The following is a 23,805-nucleotide window of genomic DNA, read 5'->3' on the forward strand; positions in this document are numbered from 1 at the left end:
TCTTAGAGGTGTATATCTTAATAATATTAGTCCACCTTGTGCAGCACTGTTGATCTTAGAGGTGTATATCTTAATATTAGTCCATCTTGTGCACCACTGTTGATCTTAGAGGTGTATATCTTAATAATATTAGTCCACCTTGTGCACCACTGTTGATCTTAGAGGTGTATATCTTAATATTAGTCCATCTTGTGCACCACTGTTGATCTTAGAGGTGTATATCTTAATAATATTAGTCCACCTTGTGCAGCACTGTTGATCTTAGAGGTGTATATCTTAATATTAGTCCATCTTGTGCACCACTGTTGATCTTAGAGGTGTATATCTTAATAATATTAGTCCACCTTGTGCACCACTGTTGATCTTAGAGGTGTATATCTTAATAATATTAGTCCACCTTGTGCACCACTGTTGATCTTAGAGGTGTATATCTTAATAATATTAGTCCACCTTGTGCACCACTGTTGATCTTAGAGGTGTATATCTTAATAATATTAGTCCACCTTGTGCACCACTGTTGATCTTAGAGGTGTATATCTTAATATTAGTCCATCTTGTGCACCACTGCTGATCTTAGAGGTGTGTATGTTAATAATATTAGTCCATCTAGGTGCACCACTGTTGATCTAAGAGATGTATGTTGTTGTTGTTGTTTCTTGAGTCATCAGTCCATAGAGTGGTGTGATGCAGCATCCATGCCACCCTATCATGCGCTAACCTTTTCATTTCAACGTAACTATTGCATCCTACATCTGCTCTAATCTGCTTGTCATATTCATACCTTGGTCTACCCCTACCGTTCTTACCACCTACACTTCCTTCAAAAACCAACTGAACAAGTCCTGGGTGTCTCAAGATGTGTCCTATCATTCTATCTCTTCTTCTCGTCAAATTTAGCCAAATCGATCTCCTCTCACCAATTCGATTCAGTATCTCTTCATTCGTGATTTGATCTATCCATCTCACCTTCAGCATTCTTCTGTAACACCACATTTCAAAAGCTTCTATTCTCTTTCTTTCTGAACTAGTTATCGTCCATGTTTCACTTCCACACAATGCCACGCTCCACATGAAAGTCTTCAAAAACATCTTTCTAATTCCTATATCAATGTTTGAAGTGAGCAAATTTCTTTTCTTAAGAAAGCTCTTCCTTGCTTGAGCTAGTCTGCATTTTATGTACTCCTTACTTCTGCCATCGTTAGTTATTTTACTACCCAAGTAACAATATTCATCTACTTCCTTTAAGACTTCATTTCCTAAACTAATATTTCCTACATCACCTGCCTTCATTTGACTGCAGTCCATTACTTTTGTTTTGGACTTATTTATTTTCATCTTGTACTCCTTACCCAAGACTTCCTCCATACCATTCAGCAACTTCTCGAGATCTTCTGCAGTCTCAGATAAAATAACAATATCATCGGCAAATCTCAAGGTTTTGATTTCCTCTCCTTGGACTGTGACTCCCTTTCCAAATTTCTCTTTGATTTCCTTTACTGCCTGTTATATATAAACATTGAAAAGGAGAGGGGACAAACTGCAGCCTTACCTCACTCCTTTCTGGATTGCTGCTTGTTTTTCAAAGCCCTCGATTCTTATCACTGCAGACTGATTTTTATACAGATTGTAGATGATTCTTCATTCTCGGTATCTGATCCCTACCATCTTCAGAATCATAAATAGCTTGGTCCAATCAACATTATTGAATGCCTTTTCTAGATCTACGAATGCCATGTACGTGGGCTTGTCCTTCTTGATTCGATCCTCTAAGATCAGATGTAAAGCCAGGATTGCTTCCCGTGTTCCTACATTTCTTCTGAAGCCAAATTGATCTTCTCCCAACTCAGCTTCAACTTGTTTTTCCATTCTTCTGTAAATAATACCTGTTAAAATTTTGCAGGCATGAGATACTAAACCTGACTCATACATCTTGCACACTAAATGAAATAACATTGCCATGCTGGTTTCTCCTAGGGCAGTCAGTAATTCAGAGGGAATTTCATCAATTCCAGGTGCCTTGTTCCTATTGAGGTCACTCACAGCTCTGTAAAACTCTGACCTCAAAATTGGGTCTCCCATTTCATCAGCATCAACAGCCTCTTCATGTTCCAGAACCAAATTATCTACATCTTTACCTTGATACAACTGTTGGATATGCTCCTGCCATCTTTCTGCTTTGTCTTCTTTCCCTAGAAGTGGCTTTCCATCTGAGCTCTTAATATTCATACACCTAGATTTCTTTTCTCCAAAGGTTTCCTTGATTTTCCTGTATGCAGCATCTACCTTTCGCAGGACCATACAGCCTTCGACATCCTTGCATTTCTCCTTCAGCCATTCTTCCTTAGCTGCCTTGCACTTTCTATCCGCTTCATTCTTTAATCGCCTGTATTCTTTTCTGCCCTCTTCATTTCTATCATTCTTGTATTTTCTTTGTTCATCAATCAGGTCTAGTATTTCCTGAGTTATCCACTGATTCTTAGTTGATCTTTTCTTCCTTCCTAACATTTCTTCAGCAGTCCTACTGACTTCATTTTTCATGACTCTCCACTCTTCTTCTATAGCATTTCCTTCAGCCTTTTCATTTAGCCCTTGTGCAACATGTTCCTTGAAACAATCCCTCACACTCTTTTCTTTCAACTTGTCTAGATCCCATCTTTTGCATTCTTTCCTTTCTTCAATTTCTTCAACTTCAGATGGCATTTCATGACCAACAAGTTGTGGTCAGAGTCCACGTGTGCTCCTGGGAAAGGTCTGCAATCCAACACCTGGTTTCTGAATCTCTGCCTAATCATAACGAAGTCTATTTGATACCTTCCAGTGTTTCCAGGTCTCGTCCACGTATACAGCCGTCGTTTGTGGTGTTTGAACCAAGTATTGACAAGGACTAAATTATGATCAGTGCAGAATTCAACCAGCCGACTTCCCCTTTCGTTCCTTTGTCCCAATCCAAATTCTGCTACTGTACTACCTTCTCTTCCTTGGCGTACCACTGCATTCCATCTTAATAATATTAGTCCACCTCGTGCAGCACTGTTGATCTTAGAGGTGTATATCTTAATAATATTAGTCCACCTTGTGCAGCACTGTTGATTAAGAATGTGACATCAGTTGTAAATTCTGGTTCTTGTAATCCTTCCGGGATTACACAGCATTAAAATTTTAAACATAATAATAATAAATGTTATAAAGGAAATAATGAGTTTCAGACCTGATCAAATAAAATCAAACACTCGTGCACGATAAGTACACGAAAACATGAGAATGTGACTATCAGGTTAGCGAACATAGCAACTAAAGGAATGGAGATGGGAAGCTTTTGGGACCCTAGAGAGGCTGTGAGAAGGTATTGTGTTGCCGAGAAAATAAAAATAGTGGTGATTCTATTTAGGTACTACATTTACTGAAATGATAACAATTTGAAAGTAACATTACATAGGGGCCATCAGTGACGCAAATTAAGGTTAGAGAGAGCCATCATACCAAGAGTACAAGCATCACGGCGGTGAGTTTAAAATAACATACAGAAATAGTTAGAAATATTTTAATCAAATACGTTTAAAAGAAGGACACACACACACAAACCACACCTGCATGTTAAGACGTAAGGAGTGTAATTAATTAAAATCTTAACCCAGAGTCTGCTTAGGAAGCAACCTTTTCTAAAACACTTCCGAATAAGGAGCTTATCCTGAACGAGAGTATGCTAAGATGCAAACCCGAGGGAAACTTAAACTTACTACACTGTTAATAAAGCCAAATGGGTATGACTAGCCGCAAGACTAAGAAATCTGGGCAAACTCCCGAGGGTAAAGAAATTTAAATCAAGAAACTAGATTTGAAAGTTAAAAACCTGAAACATGAACTGAGTAGTGCTTACCTCGGAGGGCTGGGAGACTACTTCTCCCTTCGCCGGGCCAACAAGAAAGAGCTTGGCTCTGGGCAAGTGGCCAGCGGCCGGGTGGTGAATTAGTGCACCCGCAGATCTTACATTCGCCTATAGGGACCAATGAGGGCCCAGAGAAAACTGATGACCAAATACTTTACAACGCTTCCAGAATATTCCTTTCTGATGCAACGGGAAATTGCTAGAATCATCTTACCAGCACAACCACATGTGGCTACACCCTTACATTCAGATGCTCATAATACAGTTATGTACATAATAAATTTTTTTCACACCAACCAAACAAATTTTAGAAGCAGCAGAGTAATTAAATAACCCTAAATATCTTCACATACAGAAAATAAAGTAGGAAATTTTTACAGTATTAAACGATTTTGCACCAGTTCTTCTTTTCCACAGTCCAATTTTCAAAGTCAGACAAATACACATATTTTACAATCATAACATTGAACTCCCAGATTTAAAATAAATCCTCTCTTCACACAATAACTGAAAGAAATAGCTTTTGAGTTCATCTGAAGAAATATTTGCTAGTTGCTTTACGTCGCACCGACACAGATAGGTATTTTGGTGACGATGGGACCGGGAAGGAAGCGTTCGTGGCCTTAATTAAGGTACAGCCCCAGCATTTGCCTGATGTGAAAATGGGAAACCATGGAAAACCATTTTCAAGGCTGCTGACAGTGGGGTTTGAACCTACTATCTCCCGAATACTGGATACTGGCCGCACTTAAGCGACTGCAGCTATCGAGCTTGGTCTGAAGAAATCGAAAAGCATTGTAGTGGACAGAGATGATATTATATTGTGGCATAGGTGTTATCTCCACAAGATAAGGGAATTTAGACAACTAGCTTGAAAATTATACTATTTGGACAGGACGTGGATTAAGGGACGACATGGCGAGACAGTACCGTAAAGTCGAAGAAACACTCATTTCTTTGAGGTTTGGCTCAGCGACTGATAGTGTTACACAGTGCAAGTGATGACGGCTTTGTGGAGTGTGTTTATCTTGTGTTCAAGTCTTAGAAAGACAGAGACTATCACGATGAAATGACTGGTGATTTATTTAAATTGTGGCTTGAAGGAAGATTACCAAAGCTGATGCCCAGTAATGTTATCGTGTTACAGGACGCTGCTTGTCACTGTGTGAAGTTAGAATGTATCTCAAACAAATCCTGGAAGAAAACTGAAGTAATTTCCTGGCTGAGAAGTAAAAACGTAACGTGATGAAGGAATTGCTCGAATTGGTGTAAACTCACAGGCCTCGGATCTAGAAATAGGTAATCGATGACTGCCATACTGTACTCAGACTGTAAATTAAACCCAATTATGCCAGTTCACATTACGACATGCCCCATTTGGATGTGACCTAATGTTTATTATCGTATGGCATTCCTTTGACAATACTATCTTAATCATAGCTTCATCACTTAGATATGTATGCATGGTTCAGCTGAGGATGACCTTATGTAAAGGGTCGAAACCGGTCCTGTAGCGTAATAAGTGCAATAAACAAGTATTGATAGGTGGAAATCCTTTCCTATTTCTAATTGAATCACTATTGAGACCTGATATTTTGTATCGCTTGTGTGCTTTCTTCTTTTCAGTAATCAGGGACTTCAATTTATGATTAAACCACTTTGGGAATTTGGGAGTCATAAAATTCCGTATAGGGATGTAAAGTTCCATGCCATAATGTAGTACTGAATAGAAGGTATCCACTGCTTTATCAATTGATACATTTTGAAACAACACCTTCCAGCTGAACTGTCTTTCTTCTTTCTTTATTAATGTCAGATGTATCAACTTTACTTACAGGTATTTAACAAAAAGCAACAAGATATCTACATTCCTACTATACAAATATACAAGTCTATTATACAATCACAGATAGAGCAACAATATTCGAGAGCTAGATGATGCTTGCCCAGTATTGGGCGACGTCAATAGCGTTGGGGGAGGCTGCAATCAAGTCTTTCATAGCGCACATTGAAGGACATAAAACACACTGACATAGATGTTGGATCGTCTGCTGCTCTCCACAATCACAAAGTGATGAATCACTTGAGAAGCCCTACTTCCGCAAATTTACTTTGGTTCTGCCGACTTCTGTACGGAGTCTGTTAAGGGCTTTCCATGCTGTCCACTTCTCCTGGTGTCCACATGGAAGACTTTCCTTCGGCTCTATCCAGTTGGAAAGGTGGTGGATTCTTTCTTTCCACATTGTGACTCTAGCATTCTCTGCTTTCCCCTCAAGGTTAACTGATGTGCGGAGAAAACTTTTCCTAGATTTTAGCCTCTGTGTGGCTGGGTGGTATCCATAAAGAGGATGTGCTTCTGAAGAAGATGACTGGAGCCTTTCTTTGTTAGCTGCTACCTCCCTACGAATCTCACCGGGAGCAATACCAGCTAAAAGTTGGACCTTCTCAATGGGTGCAGGTTTCAAACATCCAGTAATGATCCTGCAGCTTTTGTTTAAAGCGATGTCGACCTGCTTCGTATGAGCTGACCTGTACCAAACCAGGGAGGCATATTCTCCTGCAGAATAGCATAGAGCAAGAGCTGATGTTCTAATTGTTTGTGGTTGTGTTCCCCAACTTGTTCCTGATAACTTTCGTAGAATGTTGTTTCTGGCAGCTGTTTCAGGGTTTGGCAAGGTTTCTCATATGTTAATGTGCGATCCAGCATAACTCCCAGGTACTTTGGTGTAAAACAGTGTTCCAGTAAGTTCCCCTTCCACAGTACTTTGAGTTTCTGAGAGGCCTGTGCATGCCGCAGATGGAACGCACAAATTTGAGTCTTAGCTGGATTTGGTTTGAGTTGGTTTTTCTCATAATAGGTACCTAGCTCTTCTAATGCAGCAGTTAGAGAGATCTCTGCTTCATCATAGGTATCAGTTTGAGTTGTAAGTGCAAGGTCATCGGCATAGATAAAGCTTTTAGTATTTTCTGGTAATGGCTGGTCATTAGTGTAGATTTTGAAAAGAATAGGAGCCAGTACACTGCCTTGAGGTAGTCCATTCCTTTGATAATAATTTAGTCCATTATAGTCACCATTTAAAAAGTCAAAATAAAAACTATCAGCAGGCAAGGAATTGTATAGCTCATTTATAGGTAGAAATCTCTAATGCTGGGTGGTGTCTATCGAGGCGGACAATGCTTTCATTGCTAGATTTTACTTCAATGGAACTGGAGTTACTGAAAACCAAATCAAGAAAGTGATTCAGAAAATTTGGGATAGTATTAAACTGATTTAAACAGAGATAAGAAAAAGTGTCTATAACTAAACTGGACTGCATAGTGTGGTTACCTACTGACATAAGGCCAGAATATGTTTCTTCATTTACTATCCAATTAAGATGTGGTAGATTGTAGTCACCAACAATGAGCAATAAATGGTTGTCGAGATTTGACATAATTTTTTCAACAGCACTGCAATGTTTGAAATATTTTTGGACAGGAGACTTGGGTGGAATGTATACAGCACCATTGATTAATTTTGAGGTGTTAAAAGTCAGGGACACAAACAACTGTTCAACTGTGTTAATGCACGGTATCAGAGTAGGTTTAAACCTCTTGCTAATACAGATCATGGGATGCCTTCATACTCGTTAAAAACGACCCATCACATCTGAAAATTGAATACGTTTCGAGTCCGAGTTCCACATCACTAATTTCAGTTAACAGTCAGCTAAACGTGAAGAAATTTTAAGTTCAGTTCGAAGTCCATTTACATTTTGATAGTATCCTCTAAAGTGTGGTGAAATGTTTCCTGATATAAGTTATACTTTCTAAATCACGCCTCATTTTCTTAATTAGTTTCCCGAGAGCATTCTATTGAGAAGTTTACCAAACTTTTCTATTAAGGTGTACTCACTGATCTCTATACCTGGATGGCTGGTGGCTTGGGTAGCAGTAAGCCGAATAGATGATGACTGGCGTAGTAAGATGGTATCGAGCGCACGGTGCAATAGACCCATTGAATAGACCACGAGGAGCGCGTTTGCTTTGTTTTGCTTAGTTCAGTGACGCCAACCCCTTTGATTGTAGTTCCACGGGTGTTCTGTGCTGGGTTATTTCAAAAGAAATAGTAGTGTATTTTATGAATTTAGGTTTGTTGCCTTGTAGTATGCTTGTAAATTCGTTTCCTCCAGGGTTGGTTCTTCCCTCGGACTCAGCGAGGGATCCCACCTCTACCGCCTCAAGGGCAATGTCCTGGAGATTCAGACTTCCAGTCGGGGATACAACTGGGGAGTATGGTCAGTACCTCACACAGGCGGCTTCAACTGCTGTGCTGACCAGGGGCTTTGTTGGGGGATGGGAAGTTTGGAAGGGATAGAGACAAGGAAGAGGGAAGGAAGCGGCCTTGGCCTTAAGTTAGGTACCATTCCGTCATTTGCCTGAAGGAGAAGTGGGAAACCACGGAAAACCACTTCCACGATGGCTGAGGAGGGAATCGAACCCCCCCCCCCCCCCCCTCTACCCAGTTGACCTTCCGAGGCTGAGTGGACCCCGTTCCAGCCCTCATACCACTTTTCAAATTTCGTGGCAGAGCCGGGAATCGAACCCGGGCCTCTGGGGGTTGGCAGCTAATCACACTAACCACTACACCACAGAGGCGGACACTGCTTGTAAATTACAAAATTAAATTTAAATGTGCATGTATTTATGTGAAATCCAAATGAAGAAACATCCTACCGGGTATTAACATACCGCAGTGTTCAGCTTATGGATGTACAAACAGAAACGATCAGCAGAAGGAAAAATCATTTCATCGGTGAGTTTTATACTGTACATAATAATCTCTCTAGGGTAGTGTTTTGAGTTTTAGGTTTATTGTATCTTATTTCGCATATTCTGGGTGCAAAATGGCAATTTTTCTAGGTTTCCTTTCTCGAAACCCGAACATCTAAGATCATGAATTAGGAATATCAGGCGGGAGATTTGGGAGCCTTCTAAAACAGCTGTTCTCTGCTCCCATCACTTTGAGGAAGACTGTTTAGATAAAAATGGACAAACTGCACGGCTTAGAAATGATGTATAGCCAACTGTTTTCAATTTTACTGAACTTTAACTGCAAGTAAAGATTTACTTATATTTTTATTTATTTGTCATAATTAAACTGACGGTTTTGATGAAAAATTGACGTGACCTTATAACAATCTTAGAAAATTAAGTCTGGAGGAATTCTAGACCTTATTTACATCAGTAATAATTATGGGTTTCAGACACTGGAGTGGTGGGAGAAGGCAAAGTGTGGTGGGTGTTTTAGGCTATCCCATTATACTAGTTGTGGTATTTGGGGCTCATTTAACGGGTGTTACATATTTCTGATGATGACCAATATTGCTTAGGTAGCTGAATTTAATTAAATAGGTCTGTAATAGTAAATTAAGCTGCAGGTAATGTGATATATTGACAAGTTTTGAATATTTGCTGGTTGTATGAATGTGTACATTTGCTTCAATTATATTTTAATTTGATAAACTGCGCGTTATTTCATAGAAACAGGAAACAGGAATTCATTATCAAGCACCGATTATGGTATGTCGAATCTAGGCCTGTATAGTGAGCTACGTTTATAGGTACATCATTTTAAGAATGCATAATTTCGTGACATGTATACAATTTACAGCAATGTTTCCAGAAACTGATTTTCACTCGTATTGTGTTACCGATCGCTAATTGCATGTATTCAGCACCTAAGTTAATATTAGTCGGCCGTTATTATACACTCATTTTTATTGCTATCCCGGAGATTTACTGACCTAGGAACGACGTGTCAGTGATCCCAATGTCCTTATGCTTTGAGTGAACATGTCCCTATATTTTTAATTATTCCAACGCGCCATTAATTGCGATTTAAAATTGACTATATTATCATTGCTTCCCCATAAGGAGAGCTCTAGGATGGGTACGCCAACATGGCGAACCGCGCTCTCAACTTGGCGTACTTTCTCCTGCAGCGGAGAGCTGCCATCAGCGATCCATGTATAGAGATCAGTGGGTGTAGCCCATCTTTTCTAAGCCAACTATTACCATCGACAAAAACGACATCTCCATTACAGGATAACCAGTCAAGAGTGGAGTTTACAGCATCATGCCGATATAAAACAAAGCTTTGCTGCTGGGAACCTCCTTTTTATCGCAGTAATAAGCCATTATGTCAGTAGGTGTTGAGAAATTATGAAGGTCATTTGTGCCAATATGAACTATCAGGGCTTCAGGATTTTCTTCAATACTGTCACTGTTTACATGTTCAGCAAGTTGACCCACTCGTATGCCTGGATAGCAGAACGCAATTCCCTCTTCCACTTCGGGTCCAACATTTCTTATCATCGAGTCCCCCACTGTTACTGTACGGGCTTGTTTATGAACCGGTCTTTTCGACACTGCAGCTGAATCATGTTCTATGATTGCCTCATGATCATTACATTCTAACATTTGAAAACTGTTTTGTGTCACTAAATTACTATTTACAGAATCCTTAAATGCAACATGTTTCTGGTTAGGCCTAACAGTCTTCGACTTAACCTCTTGTCTCGGCATTTCAACATCATTTTGTTAAAGTTCTTCAATTCCAGCAGAGCATTTTCTAGATCTGTTGATAACATTTTAATTATTTCATCTTTGGATGAGAGTTCAAGTTCCAGATCTCTTATTCTAAACCTCGAATGCGAGGAGATCAAAGTGAGGTTATCAGAAACGAGATCGTCTACCGGATCTGAAACTTCGCTACCAAACGTATTCTTAAATACGCACTCATAAGAAGCATTAAGACCATTAAGACGAGCATTACTTCCGTGAATAGCTCCATTACACTTCATGCACATATTATTACCGAACATATCACCACTCGGAGAAAAAACTAAATCACTGTTTACCGCCATGTTGCAACTTGAGAACAGAATATTATGCTCCAAAAGAGATTATTTGAACAGCAATTTGGCATTTGTCACCGCAGTTTCATTACTTTTTACAAAGAACGATGAAACAGACTAGTTTCGTTAAGTTTGATTCATCATGTGTGTGATGTTTCTTGGATTCTATGTGTCTTCTGCAATCATCTCGTCCACCGTGAGCCTCAGAGAAATCACATGAACACACACTGCTGTCTTCTTAGAAGAAGATGCAATTTGACAAGTGCTCTGCTTGGTTTTACAAAACCAGTCACTTCTTTTTGATGAATGACTAGGATAATTAGAATTCAAATACGCTAAATATATCACTCACCGTCTACGCACTCAGCAAAGAGAGAGCCAAATGTGCGCACTGGAGAACAGCAGAGCAAGGAGTAGAGCCTACTTCACGGCCGACTTGATGCGTCACTCTAGCTGAGAGAGCAGCGTATATCTATGTAGCTGGCCGTGATTTCACACCGCTCGCAGGAAACAAAAGGAAGTGATGTCCGAATAACCACCAAATATGTTTATTTGCCAACTTACAAACACTGAAACGAGGAGGGTTGACCAGTAATGCTTTGAGGGATTGAACTTTTTTTTTTTTTTTTGTAGAAATTAATTTTTATCGTGATAATGTTCTTTTCTGTAATAATTTCCTCTTTGACCATAATGCTGTAACTGCAAAGTGAAATCCGTAATAGTTGGCACCTCTGTAATAATTATAACAATAACGAAAATGGGAGCTCGTATGCAATTTTATTTTTATATTTTTATGTCACTGTAGTGGCTCGGATGGCAATATTAGCAAAGATAATGAGAGTGAAGATAATATGTTAGGCCCCTTTAAACAACAAGGCATGAACCTCTTACATTTCATTATGACTGGAATTGTAACATAATCTACTTACAAATAACCTATCTCTGTGATCTCAGTTCAATACGGAAACAATAATGAAGCTTATGTTTATGAATATCTACTTATTAGTAAAGTTTTCTGTTTTTTTTCCCTCCTAGATACGAGGGACTATAAAATATCACTTTTATCAAGTACTTGTTTGTCTCGAGAAGCCACATTGAGTGCACGCTCCTTGATAATATCGTAAATTGTCCGACTTAGATAATACTGCCATCTGTTGTGGCATAGCTCGCTCTCGATTTTTGGTCAATTGTCAAAGAACTATGCTCGCAGCTGCTGCGACCATCTTCATAACATCTGTCCATACCATTTTTGTGTATAGGAGTGAAGATATTAGGAAATACTTTTTATTTCACAGAGTGACCTGGATAACCTGACGTGGCACGAGATCCAACGGCGTATTCGAGAGGTGCAGTTGGAGCAACAGATGTGTATCCACAAGCAGGATTTGAGTGAGCTGGACATATATCACAGGATACTCAGGTAGTTTCCTCTTATTCATCACATGTATTGAGATGTTTCCAAAATAAGTTCAATGATTGTGTGAATTCGCTCTCATTCTTTATTGCACTGCTCCCTCCCTCTTTAGATTCTATGTCAGTTCTTGACTGGCTCATAAACTTCACTTTGTGTGACATTTAGATCACTCAAGATCTTGAACATTGTATGGTAATGAAATACTGCAAACAACCTGGTAACTTGCCTTTCCCGTTGAGTCTGTGGTCACTCGCAAGGTCTCAGTTTGATGTAGTGAGTACAGTGATTTTATTGTACTCTGCTTCTATAATCCAAGTGTAGCTACAGTCAGCACCCAGAGTATTGAGTGAAGTGAAGGTGCAGATGATACTTAGAGCACTCAAATATAACACATTTTATTAGAGACAGGACCATCGCAGTGTTTCATAGCACATGTGATTTGCATATTCTGGGGGAAGTGAATATTTACAATTTTTTACGTAAAAAATATTTATTTTATTTATAGCTGCTATGTCATTGACTAATCACTAATAATAAAATCCCTGCAATCAGTTGGGTGTAGTCTGTGTAACTCATGCTCATTAAGAAGTTGTCATACAATCTAGGACAAGGAGGACAACTTTCCTTACATTACATATGCAACAAAGAGTTTATTTCATTTTTGTTCACTTGAAATTGCATATTTGCACAGATGTTGTGCTATTTAATTGTGCACACAAATCTAGGCTCTACACATCACCAGGAAAAGGACAGTAAGTTGTATTGCGGTGCTGGATGCTGTACCCCGCTATTAAGCGAACACTATCTGTTATTGTGTTAGACCAGCCCCATGTTATTCTTCTCGCATGCCCACAATTTCTTTTATTATTTTCTGATTAATTGTATTATATGTGTGACTGAACCTGTTGGCTGATTCAAGTTATGAGGATAGTGAATTGTGTATCAAACCCATGTATTGTTTCCAACTGGGCTGGTTTTCCATTCTCTTTTTGATTTTCGTGTGGCCATCTATTATTTAATGAACTCGTTTGTTGTTGGAATAGGAGGGGCAGCCTTTTCACTTAATAGGCTCCAGTTCAGTTCAGGACTCATTTTCAACCCAGTCCACGTGATTTACCTCTGCTTCATTTGAGCTTCCACTGATTTTTTTCATTGTTTTCATTTCTTGGTTATCTTTCTACCTGTCTGTGTGTTGTGTTTTTTGGGCTATTTATTCCTCGGTGCTCATCATGCCCAGATCTGCAGATTCAGACTTGCATTCATTTCTTAATTTCGAGAAATGCTGATAATCACTATTGAGACCTGATATTTTGTATCGCTTGTGTGCTTTCTTCTTTTCAATAATCAGGGACTTCAATTTATTATTATTGGAGTCATAAAATTTGGTATAGGGATGTAAAGTTCCATGGCATAATGTAGTACTGAATAGAAGGTTTCTACTGCTTTATCAATTGATACATTTTGAAACAACACCTTCCAGCTGAACTGTGACAGATAATAATTTAGTCCATTATAGTCACCATTTAAAAAGTCAAAATAAAAACGATCAGCAGGCAAGGAATTGTATAGCTCATTTATAGGTAAAGAAATCTCTAATGCTGGGTGGTGTCTGTCGAAGGGTTGGAAGAACCTGCATCAACAAAAAATACCAGAAAGTTGGACAGTGGTGGTTAATACCTAACAAAGTCGTGTACAGAGAGCTAGAACCCATTACAGATACTATGTGTAAGAGGAGACTGGGATTCTTTGGACATATCTTGAGGATGCATGAGTAGAGACTTCTGAAATAACTAATACAACACAATCTCGTCTCAAAAAATGCCACAACAGGATGTAAATGGATCAGAGAAGTAAGAGAGGATCTGAAGGAAATAGGCCTTACAACACCACAAATAAGATAAAATTGAATACAAAACTCAAGAATACAATCCTCCGCTTTACCCTTACACAAAACAAACCAACAACACGCACATTTTCAACTGAGGAAAGGGCACGAAGATCGGAGCGTGTGAAGAAGTACTGGGAGGACCACAAAGCCCGAACAATCCCTTCAAAGAGACCTGAACGATGTACTGGCTAAAGTGATCCTATGCGCTCATAAAAGAAGAAGAAGAATGTGAATAAAAATTGTTACACGTAGACCAATTATTTGACATCACATGCGGATATATTGTAATAGTTTTAATTTCTATGTTAATAATTTTTATATCCTATATCACAGTTATACGACATAATATATAAGATAATTATATTTATGAGGTTTCTTAAAAATTGTTTGCTAATGACAAATCATGTATACAAATTCAAGATCAATGTTCCTAATTAACCTTGTAATGACAATATGGCTGAAGATGCTCAGAAAATGAGCAAAACCTGTACCACGTTTTTAATAATTTGGCAATAAAATAAGGATGCTAGTTAAGTATTGAATAGGTGTGAAACAAAGTTTTATTATTCTCCTTTCAATTGATTTTCAATTCTTTTTCTTCTTCTTCTTCTTCTTCTTCTTCTTCATTTTGCCTCATGACTGAGGCGTCATGACTATCATAAAATTCAGCTATCTAGCCGGTGAACCATACTCTGCCATTCTTCCCTATCTAAAGCTTTCAATGTGGTTGCTCTGAGAGAACTCTGTAGGGGGCCGTTTACCATGTCAATCCATCGTGTTGGTACTCGTCCTCGTTGTCTGGTTCCCTGGACTTTACCCTCAACAATCAACTTTTGAAGACTACCATCTCGGCGCATTATATGTCCAAAGTAGCGTACAATCTGCTGGGAGACCTTACACGATAGACAAACTTTTATCTGAAGTTGGTTCAGGATTGATGTGTTTGTGCAATGAGCTGTCCAAGGAATCCTTAACATTTTCCTCCAGCACCACATTTCACCACATTTCAAAGCTTTCTATCTGTTCACGATCACGTTTGAGGATGGTCCACGTCTCTGCACCATACAAGAAGACTGAGAAGACTAGAGATTCAACGAGCTTCTTTTTTGTATTCATGGTGGTGTTGTTATCTTTCCAGATCTTCCACAGACGGATCATTGCTACCTTTGCTATTTCAATTCTTCGCTTTATTTCATCTTTGGAACCACCAGAATTGGATAGTAAGGAGCCTAGGTATACATACTGATGTACAACTTCACAACCTCCAATCTCAAGTTGTTGATCTTGCATCCCCCAATGGAAAATCCTTTGTCCCAGTCATCTAATGCAGTTCTCATTGTATATTCATCATAGAGATTGGAAAGTAACGGTGACAGGATACATCCCTGATGGACTCCAGCCCTCGTACGAAACTGCTGAGACTGTTTGTTTTGAATCTTCACAGTGGCTGTATTTTCCTTGTACAAGGACTTGAGGAGATCAATCAAATGGAGTGGCAAACCCATGTCATCTAAAATTTTCCAAAGATGGTTCCATTTGATGGTATCAAAGGCCTTTTGGTAGTCAATAAAGCACAAGTATACCGGAACATTGAATTCCCTTGCCTTTTCTATGATTTGTCTTAGGGTTAAGATCTTTTCTCGAGTGCTTTTTCCTTTCATGAATCCAGTCTGGACTTCAGGAATTTAATACTCTAGGAATGCCTGGAGTTTCTTATGCAGAATATGAAGCATAACTTTACTGGCATGTGACATCAAAGCAATTAAGTGATAATTTCCACATTTTTCCTCGATCCTTTCTTATGGATTGGGACAAAGATTGACTGTATCCATTCCTCGGGCCAGCTTCTAGAATTCCATATTGCTTAGCAGATTTTCAACAGCATTTCAATTCCAGCATCACCTGTAGCTTTCAAGAATTCTGCACTTATTCCATCAGGTCCACACGCTTTTCCAGTTCTTAGCATTGTCAAAGCCATTTCTACTTCATCTCGGAGGATGTTAGGTTCAGGATTGTTTGTCCATCTTCACTTGGTCTTTTGCATTGCATTGTTCACTGTACACATCCTGGGAGTACAATCTCCGTGTTTCTAGAACATTTTCTATATCCACAACATCTTCACCCTGTGTGTTCTGTACAATCCAGGAATATGGCTTGAAATCTCGAGTGATTATTCTAATTTTGTCAAAAAGATCCTTTTGATTTGCACGGTCTTCAATCTCAAAACAAATGTTACTAAGGAAATTATTCTTATCTCTTCTACAAGAAGACTGAATCCTTCTGTCAAGATCAGACATTTGCTCTCTTTTTTCTATAGTGTTAATGCCAGATTTTTTAAGGCACCTTCTTTCTTCTACAAGCTGAAGGGTCAAGTCAGAGATCCACTGTTGCCTTCTAGTATTTGGTACTCGAGATTCATTCAAAGAGGACTCTATCCAGTTTTTAGTCACATTCCACAGCCCTTCTGCAGTTGTTACTGGATCCTGTAATATGGAGGCTCTTCGCGCCAGTGATTCCGTGAATGACGACATATTAACTACTTGTGGTATCCTGTGTGATCTTTTAACTGGTGTTTGAAGTTTTATTTTTGTTCTAAGAAGCTGATGATCACTGCCACATACTGCACCTGGACAGGTTTTGGTGTCAATTAGAGAAGACCTCCATCTTGAACTGATCAGGATGTAGTCAATCTGATTTTTATATTGACCATCAGGCGATGTCCATGTGTACATGTGCCGTATGTGATGCTTGAAGACTGTATTAGTTATAGTGAACCTGTTTTGAATTGCAAACTCAAGGAGTTTTCAAAAGTGAAAACAGCACAAACTATCCATGTACAGGTCCTTCTGACACATGACAACATAGTGGGGACATCGGAGAGTAATTTGGTACATGAATAATAATAATAATACAGAGACTTCCACACATGAACCATAGAATAAAATTGACGTAAAACATATCCAAGGTACAACAGAGCTCATTCATGCAATACAGACATCCAATTATAGTAAGATGCAAATCAATGTACTGAATTGTGTCGCAAAGAAAAACATAGTTGAAGTGAATAACGTTACATGGGCAACAACAGAAAGATCAAAACGGACCACCATATAAAGAAATACCACGCCGCGAGGTGATATAAAAAGATATGATCCACGAGGCCAACATCAAATAACAGAAAGAACAGAAATAAAAGGTAGTTATACTACCTTTATCAGGCCATACATATATGTGCAAAGGCACGTTGGAAACCTCTGAGACAAAATGCATATTCTTAAAGCATTTATAATAACGCTTTACAAGCGTTTGCGAACATTGCGTTGCTCGCTTCCCTGTTGCACTCACCGCTCACACTTCACTTCCTCTCTACCGGCACACTCGACCCAGCATGACTGCATCCGATGCTTGCTTAGGCTAGACAGTCATTACAACAAAACCTGTAGACTCCTGATTTAAAAAAAATGGTTGGTTTTGCTTATTGAAGTGGAATTATGCAAGACCTCGTATTTCTGTTGTTGGTGCGGAAGGAGATGTTGACATTATGTTTTCTAAAGATGTTAGTGACGCTGTATATGTCTTTATTGAAAGTTAAAGTTGAAAACATACTAGGGCTAGGTTTGTCTTTTTGTAATGTTGATTTAGGACAATGTCTGAATTTGTTAATTATGTGTTCTATAAATGCCTTGTTAAAACTGTTAAATCTAATAATAGAGCGAACATTGGACACTGACTAGTATAAGATCTCGGCTATTTTGTCAGAGCCTGTTTACAGACTGAGCTCACGTGACCCCACCACTCGTGTGTCCAACGCCACCGTGAAGCTCTTAAGGCAATCTTCAATTCAAAAAGAGGAGGCTAAACATCTTTCCCCGGGGGATGCAGTGCCACCTAGATTATATGGACTGCCTAAGATCCATAAAAAAGATGTTTCCCCCAAACCTATTGTTGGTGCGATAGGTTCTCCTACGTATGCTCTGGTTAAATACCTAAGCAAATTGCTTCAGCCACACACAGGACGTACTGAATCATAGGTCAGGGACCTACGGTATTTCATCAACAAGCTCTCAACCATAATCCTTCAACTTAATGCACTTTTGGTGTATTTCGATGTGGAGTCCTTGTTCACTAAAGTGGCGATTGACTGGGTCATGTCTCTCATTGAACACCTGTTCCCTGAGGACATTACTAAGCTATTTTACCACTGCATGACTTCCAGCTGTTTCTTGTGGGGTGGGAATTTTTACAAAATAGATGGTTGGAGTGGCTATGGGAAGTCCACTTTCGCCTGTAGTGGCTAATTTCTTTATGAAACATTTTGAGGAGGAGGCTATCGCTTCGGCGCCCATCAAACGTATGATATGGTGGAGGTATGCTGATGATGCATTTGTGGTCTGGACAGAAGGTCCTGAGAAACTTCATCTATTTCTAAACCACCTAAATCAGCAACATCCTTCAATAAAATTCACTATGGAGATGGAGTTGGACGGATGCCTTCTTTTCTTGGATGTTGTGTGTAACAGTGCCGGAAATGTTTTCAACAACTACTATTCAGATGAATAGAAATAGTTTTTAAAGTATCCATTCCGTCTCATTTAACCACCGCATTGTTTTTAATTTCATTTTAATTCTATTTATATTTAAATAGTTTTTAAGAGGAACAAGGTACCTGATGATAATGTACTTAAAAAACATAGTAATTCACCTAAACTATGTAACAAAACATGTAGTGTTTGTAATTAGTTAATTTGCTAAAAAAGCAAACAAAAGTATCAAAAAGGGGGAAGATTTTTAATATTGTATATCTCTGTGAATAGAATTTGATACGGAAAATGAAGCTGATTTCTTGCAAACTCCCCAAGAGGGCGAGACGAATTTATGAGCCTTCACATATCCAGGTGGAGATGGACACGCTCAAAGTCACGTTCAAGGGTAATGGTTACAGCGATTTGCAGATTCATAGAGCCCTGCATCCCAGAGAAACGACCAAGCAAAGCTCACAGAAGGAAGAAGTGAAGGGAACTGCCTACCTTCCTTAAGGATTTACATAGGTAGTTCCCTTCCCTGTCCCTTCACTATTGTTATTTCGTTTTGGTGTTTTCCAAATTTGTACGTTCCTCATCGCCTGATGTTTCATTCCAGACTTACTGTGTCCGAGGAGAAATCTGGTATGAACTTACCATTTCTACATCTATTGGGTGACGTCTAAATTCAAAACTCATTTTAGAAGCTTTTCTCGAGGGCAGTCAGAGCGAAACCTTATTTTCTTGACACGGCAAGCCTATATCATGTTTAACTCTTTATTTAAATTTACTGTGGTCATAGGCACGATCGACCAAACTGTTGTAGGTGGCATAGTTATTGGTTTGAGGGTGTGATGAATCTTGTCTTATCGTTGTCGCTGTGTGGGTAGGTTTCCTATAAATCTTGTATGAGAGAAAAGAGGGAGGTCTAGTGCATGTCAAATCAAGGAAGTTAATTGACCAGGTAGTTTCTGATTCTAGGGTGAATTTAATGTGAGGATCTGTACTATTAAGATTTATAAGGGTGGCCAGCGCATCAGTGGTGCGGTCATCGAGAATTATAAAAGTATCAACAACATACCTAGCCCACAAATGTATGTTTGCAAATTTCAGAAAGTCTAAATAAATATCGGCTAAAATGCCGAAGACCGGTAACCCCATCGCTAAACCTTCTTGTTTGTAAATGACATTGTCAAAGGTAAAATAGTTGTTCTTGATAAACAGTTTTAAAACAGACATGAAATCGAGAATTTTGAGTTTGCTTAACTGGCTGTTAGTATCCCTTTCAGACCTGAAAGAAAACTGGAGGTGTGAATTTTTGTTTGTATGTCAAAAACTGACTAAAATGCTCTTCAATACACATATTGATAGTTTATTTTACAAAATAAAAACTAACATCCGAAAAACAGGACCCACACAATTGTGCGTATCAAAATTCAAAACCTCGTATCATGTACGATGGTGTAGCTTCAAAATTTACGTTCACTAACCAATGTACACACTTCATTGAATATATTCCGATATTCGGTAAAGCTTCTAGATTAATATAAACGCAATAAATAAATACTTACTTTCGGCACTACTGCTTCTCGCCATCTCGCCGATCAACTGTGCTTTTTAAACTCTTCTTCCTTCGCCCTGGCGGTCAAGCGCATACTAAAATCAATTGAAATACACGCCACGTGTCCTGCACAATCACTGCAGTCCGGTCTAGCGCCGAAAAAACATCAAATACGGTCAGGGATAACTAAAATACGAACCCACACAATTGTGCGTACACGGTCTGAAAGGGGTATTTAGGTTCTTTTCAATGATGGAAAATAGTTTTTATGCTTGGATACATATTGACGATGTCAAAAGAGGGTAGGGTTGAAGTTCAAAACTATCTAGCTTCTCAATTAATTCTATAGTGTTCGTAATGGCTTTACTAGAATAAAATTTGTAGTGTTTCTTGAGAAATTTCTGAATAAATTGAGATAGCTTATATAAAGTGCTAGGCATATAATTAATTATAGGGCAAATGGGGACAAAGTTTGAGGATGCATTTTCTTTCTGCTAAAGATTCATTAGTGTTATTAGAGTTGGAAGAAGTAAATATTTTATTTAATTGCCTTTTTACATCCAGTCTTACTTCTTGAAGTCCTGCAGCATTTTTATAATGGCTACTTCTGATTCTATAACAAGCTTGGAAGCTGTATTGGTTATGTTAGAATTAGGTCAATTATGTTTCGGACATTTTGAAAGAATTAAATTCTCCTAGGATAGTCTTAGATTATTATTATTATTATACAATCTTCCTGCAACAGCTGCAGGTTGCCCAAAGACAAAGAGTACCTTCGCAACAATAATGGATGTGGATACAATAGATAATGTGTTCGTATGATGTTAAATGTAGGCAGTCGAGTGAGGCATGTCAAACATTTATTTGAGGTCCGCAAGCATGGTTCTTGAAGATCATGATGGACTTCTTGAGTGTGGTAATGGCGATGTTATAGATAAAATCTCTATTTAGCCCAAAGGTATTGCAGAAGTTGACAAAAAATGCAGGTATTGTTCCTCGAGCACCTAACATCAAGCCGATTACAGAAATGGATGAGAGCTTATATTTTTGCTTGTAGAAGTCCGCCGTTTCTTCATAAATTCTTCTTTTTTCTGCATCGACCTCTTCCGGCTGGTTTTCGTTGGTCTCAAATCTAATTGTTGGATCAATGATGAAACCTTCAGAACAGGATGGCTTAAAAGCAATAATGTCAATGCGTCGGTTGCTTCCTCTGTTGGAGAGACCGTGTACTTCTTCATAGACATTATAACCTTGTCCTCTAAGAGCGTTAGCTATCATTGATCTGACTACATTATGGCGTGAGGTGCGCAGTAATTCACCATGTGGACAGGCTTCCAGGACGTGTGAAAGAGTTTCGAACTCTCTGTGGCAATGCCGACAGAGGCTGTTGCCCTGGGATCTGCCAGGTACAGTACGCACAGCAGAGACATTGGCGTTCATTTTTATTGCATCACGCCATTCACTGCAAGACAATCCTTTACGATCACGAATCCATGTATTCGCTGGAGTGTACTGTTTAAATAGGACTACACCTTTGCCTTTATGCTCTTTTTTGCTCCAGTTGTCAAAGGCTCTTCTTCTCAGTTCGAGTCGGACTTTCTTTGTATCTACAAAGCCATGTCTTTTGTCTCGAATAGATTCTGTTTCTGCTACATTTAATACGGCAAGGCTTGTGCTGATTTCTTGACATAAGTTTCTCGTTGAATGTAGAAAATTACTATTGGAAGATTTCAAAATTTTGCATGCATTAATATGTTGCAGATATATTTCCCATGATACACAAAATAAACCCAGACCTTTAAATTTCATTTCAGCGTATATCATATCATTCGGGACATCCATGGGAAGTTGCAAAATTTCCTTTAATGCCCCCCTAACCATAATATCGGCGTCATTTGTAAATTTGACTGGAATCTTTTGTGGTGGTACTGTCTGAAATTTATATACCAAACTGGGACAGATTGAAGTGTTTATGATTACAAATTTTTGATCGGAATGCAAAAGGGGTGAAGAAATGAGGAGCTCTAGGGTGTTTTTGAGCTTATTTAGGACCTCGACGGACTGGAAGGTAATTTCATTGGAAAAATTTACACCCAAATATTTGATAGATTCTCCTTTCTTCAGACATGGTATCTGTTTTTCATCTGCCGTGAATAGTTTTTCTTCTGACAGGTGACCATGTTTGATGCATATTCCTTTACATTTTCCAGTATTGATGCTAAGTCCAATTTCTTGTAGTTGATGTATGGCCGCATGAGCAAGTACTAAAGCTGACTCAGAATCTTTTCCAACAATAACTACATCATCAGCAAAACTTAACACTGTTAGAGCTTAATGATCTGGACTCAACTGAAAGCCATATTGGGTAGATATCGACGTTTCGCTAAGGTCATCCAGAATATGATTGATGGCGAGATTGAACAGGATTGGCGACAGAGGAGAACCTTGCATAACTCCCCTGCTTATCAAGAGAGGTCTTGTTTTGCTTCCCTGCGTCTGAATTTGTGTGACATTTCCTGATTGCAGATTCATGATTAAATTCGTAAGTTTGGATGGAATTGGTAACGACTTTAGTGTCTCATTTAAATGGGCATGACCAACGTTGTCAAAGGCTTTCTGGATATCTAAGAATATAGCAGTCAGATTAGCTTGTTTATTTTTGGCTTCACGGAGAAGAGAGTCGAGTATCGCAGTGTTGACATGCGTTCCAGAGGAGTTGGTAAATCCTCGTTGATTGGGGTTTAAGACAACATGTTCACGAAGACGCCTGTCAAGGACCCGCTCAATTATTCTCCTTATTACTGAACAGATTGTGATAGGTCTCCAGTTCTTAATATTGAGTGAATCTCCACCTTTATGAATTAGAACAGTCCTGGCCTTTTTGAAGATAGAAGGTACAACCCCAGTTTTCAACATACGTGTGGCAATGTGAGATATTATGTCGATTGCAATACTTATGTAGAAACTTCAATTCCTTTAACCAATGTTTATTAGCTTTTTGTTGAACTTCCTGTTGATGAAAAGGGACGTGATGTTTTTTTATGACACCTTTTAAGCAATTAGGGGTTAAGTTATGCTTCATACGTGGCTTAATAAATTCTATATCTTTGCCCAATATTTCAATCTTAATTTTTAAGCCCATATAATATTGGGCTTTTGACATTGCCTAGTAGGCCATATCATTTAAAGTTAATAACTTCATCATGGGTCCGTACTGAAGTGATGTTGGTCACAATTCCATCATAATATTGGGACCTTTCCCATGAACCCCCATTTTCGCAATATAAATTCCTGAAAATGCCTATTGAAAGTGTCGAAATGCCTATTTCTGCAAAGGCCAAAAATGCCCCACATTGGGCGCCAAATGGGACATTTCCCATCAACCCCCATTACTTTATTGAATGATATGACGGCAAAATCACCTCAATTGGCCCGTAGTCATATGGGGCCACACGCCACGGAGATCAATAGTCAAGGGACCTTTTTAGTCTAGATACAAATGTCACCTCATCTGGATTACCAAGAATGATCCATATTAATAAGCCAACAAATGCTCTTACAACTGTGCGAGGATCCACCACACCTCCTCCGTTCTGAGATATGAACACCAGCCTCCCAGGGCCGTAGTGCGTCCGCG

The 23,805-nt window shown here is 38.9% G+C and overlaps 1 protein-coding gene across 2 annotated transcripts in view; it reads left to right on the forward strand.

Moving 5' to 3' along the window:
- Atg9 (autophagy-related protein 9) overlaps positions 1–23,805 on the forward strand; it is a 702,067-nt gene that overhangs the window by 201,403 nt on the left and 476,859 nt on the right. For both annotated transcript variants that reach the window (XM_067149655.2, XM_067149654.2), the window contains exon 5: positions 12,081–12,205. In XM_067149655.2, coding sequence (XP_067005756.1) covers positions 12,081–12,205 — 125 coding nt within the window. The remainder of the gene's footprint in view (positions 1–12,080; positions 12,206–23,805) is intronic.

Source organism: Anabrus simplex, chromosome 6 (genome assembly GCF_040414725.1).
Source record: "Anabrus simplex isolate iqAnaSimp1 chromosome 6, ASM4041472v1, whole genome shotgun sequence".
NCBI lineage: Eukaryota > Metazoa > Arthropoda > Insecta > Orthoptera > Tettigoniidae > Anabrus > Anabrus simplex.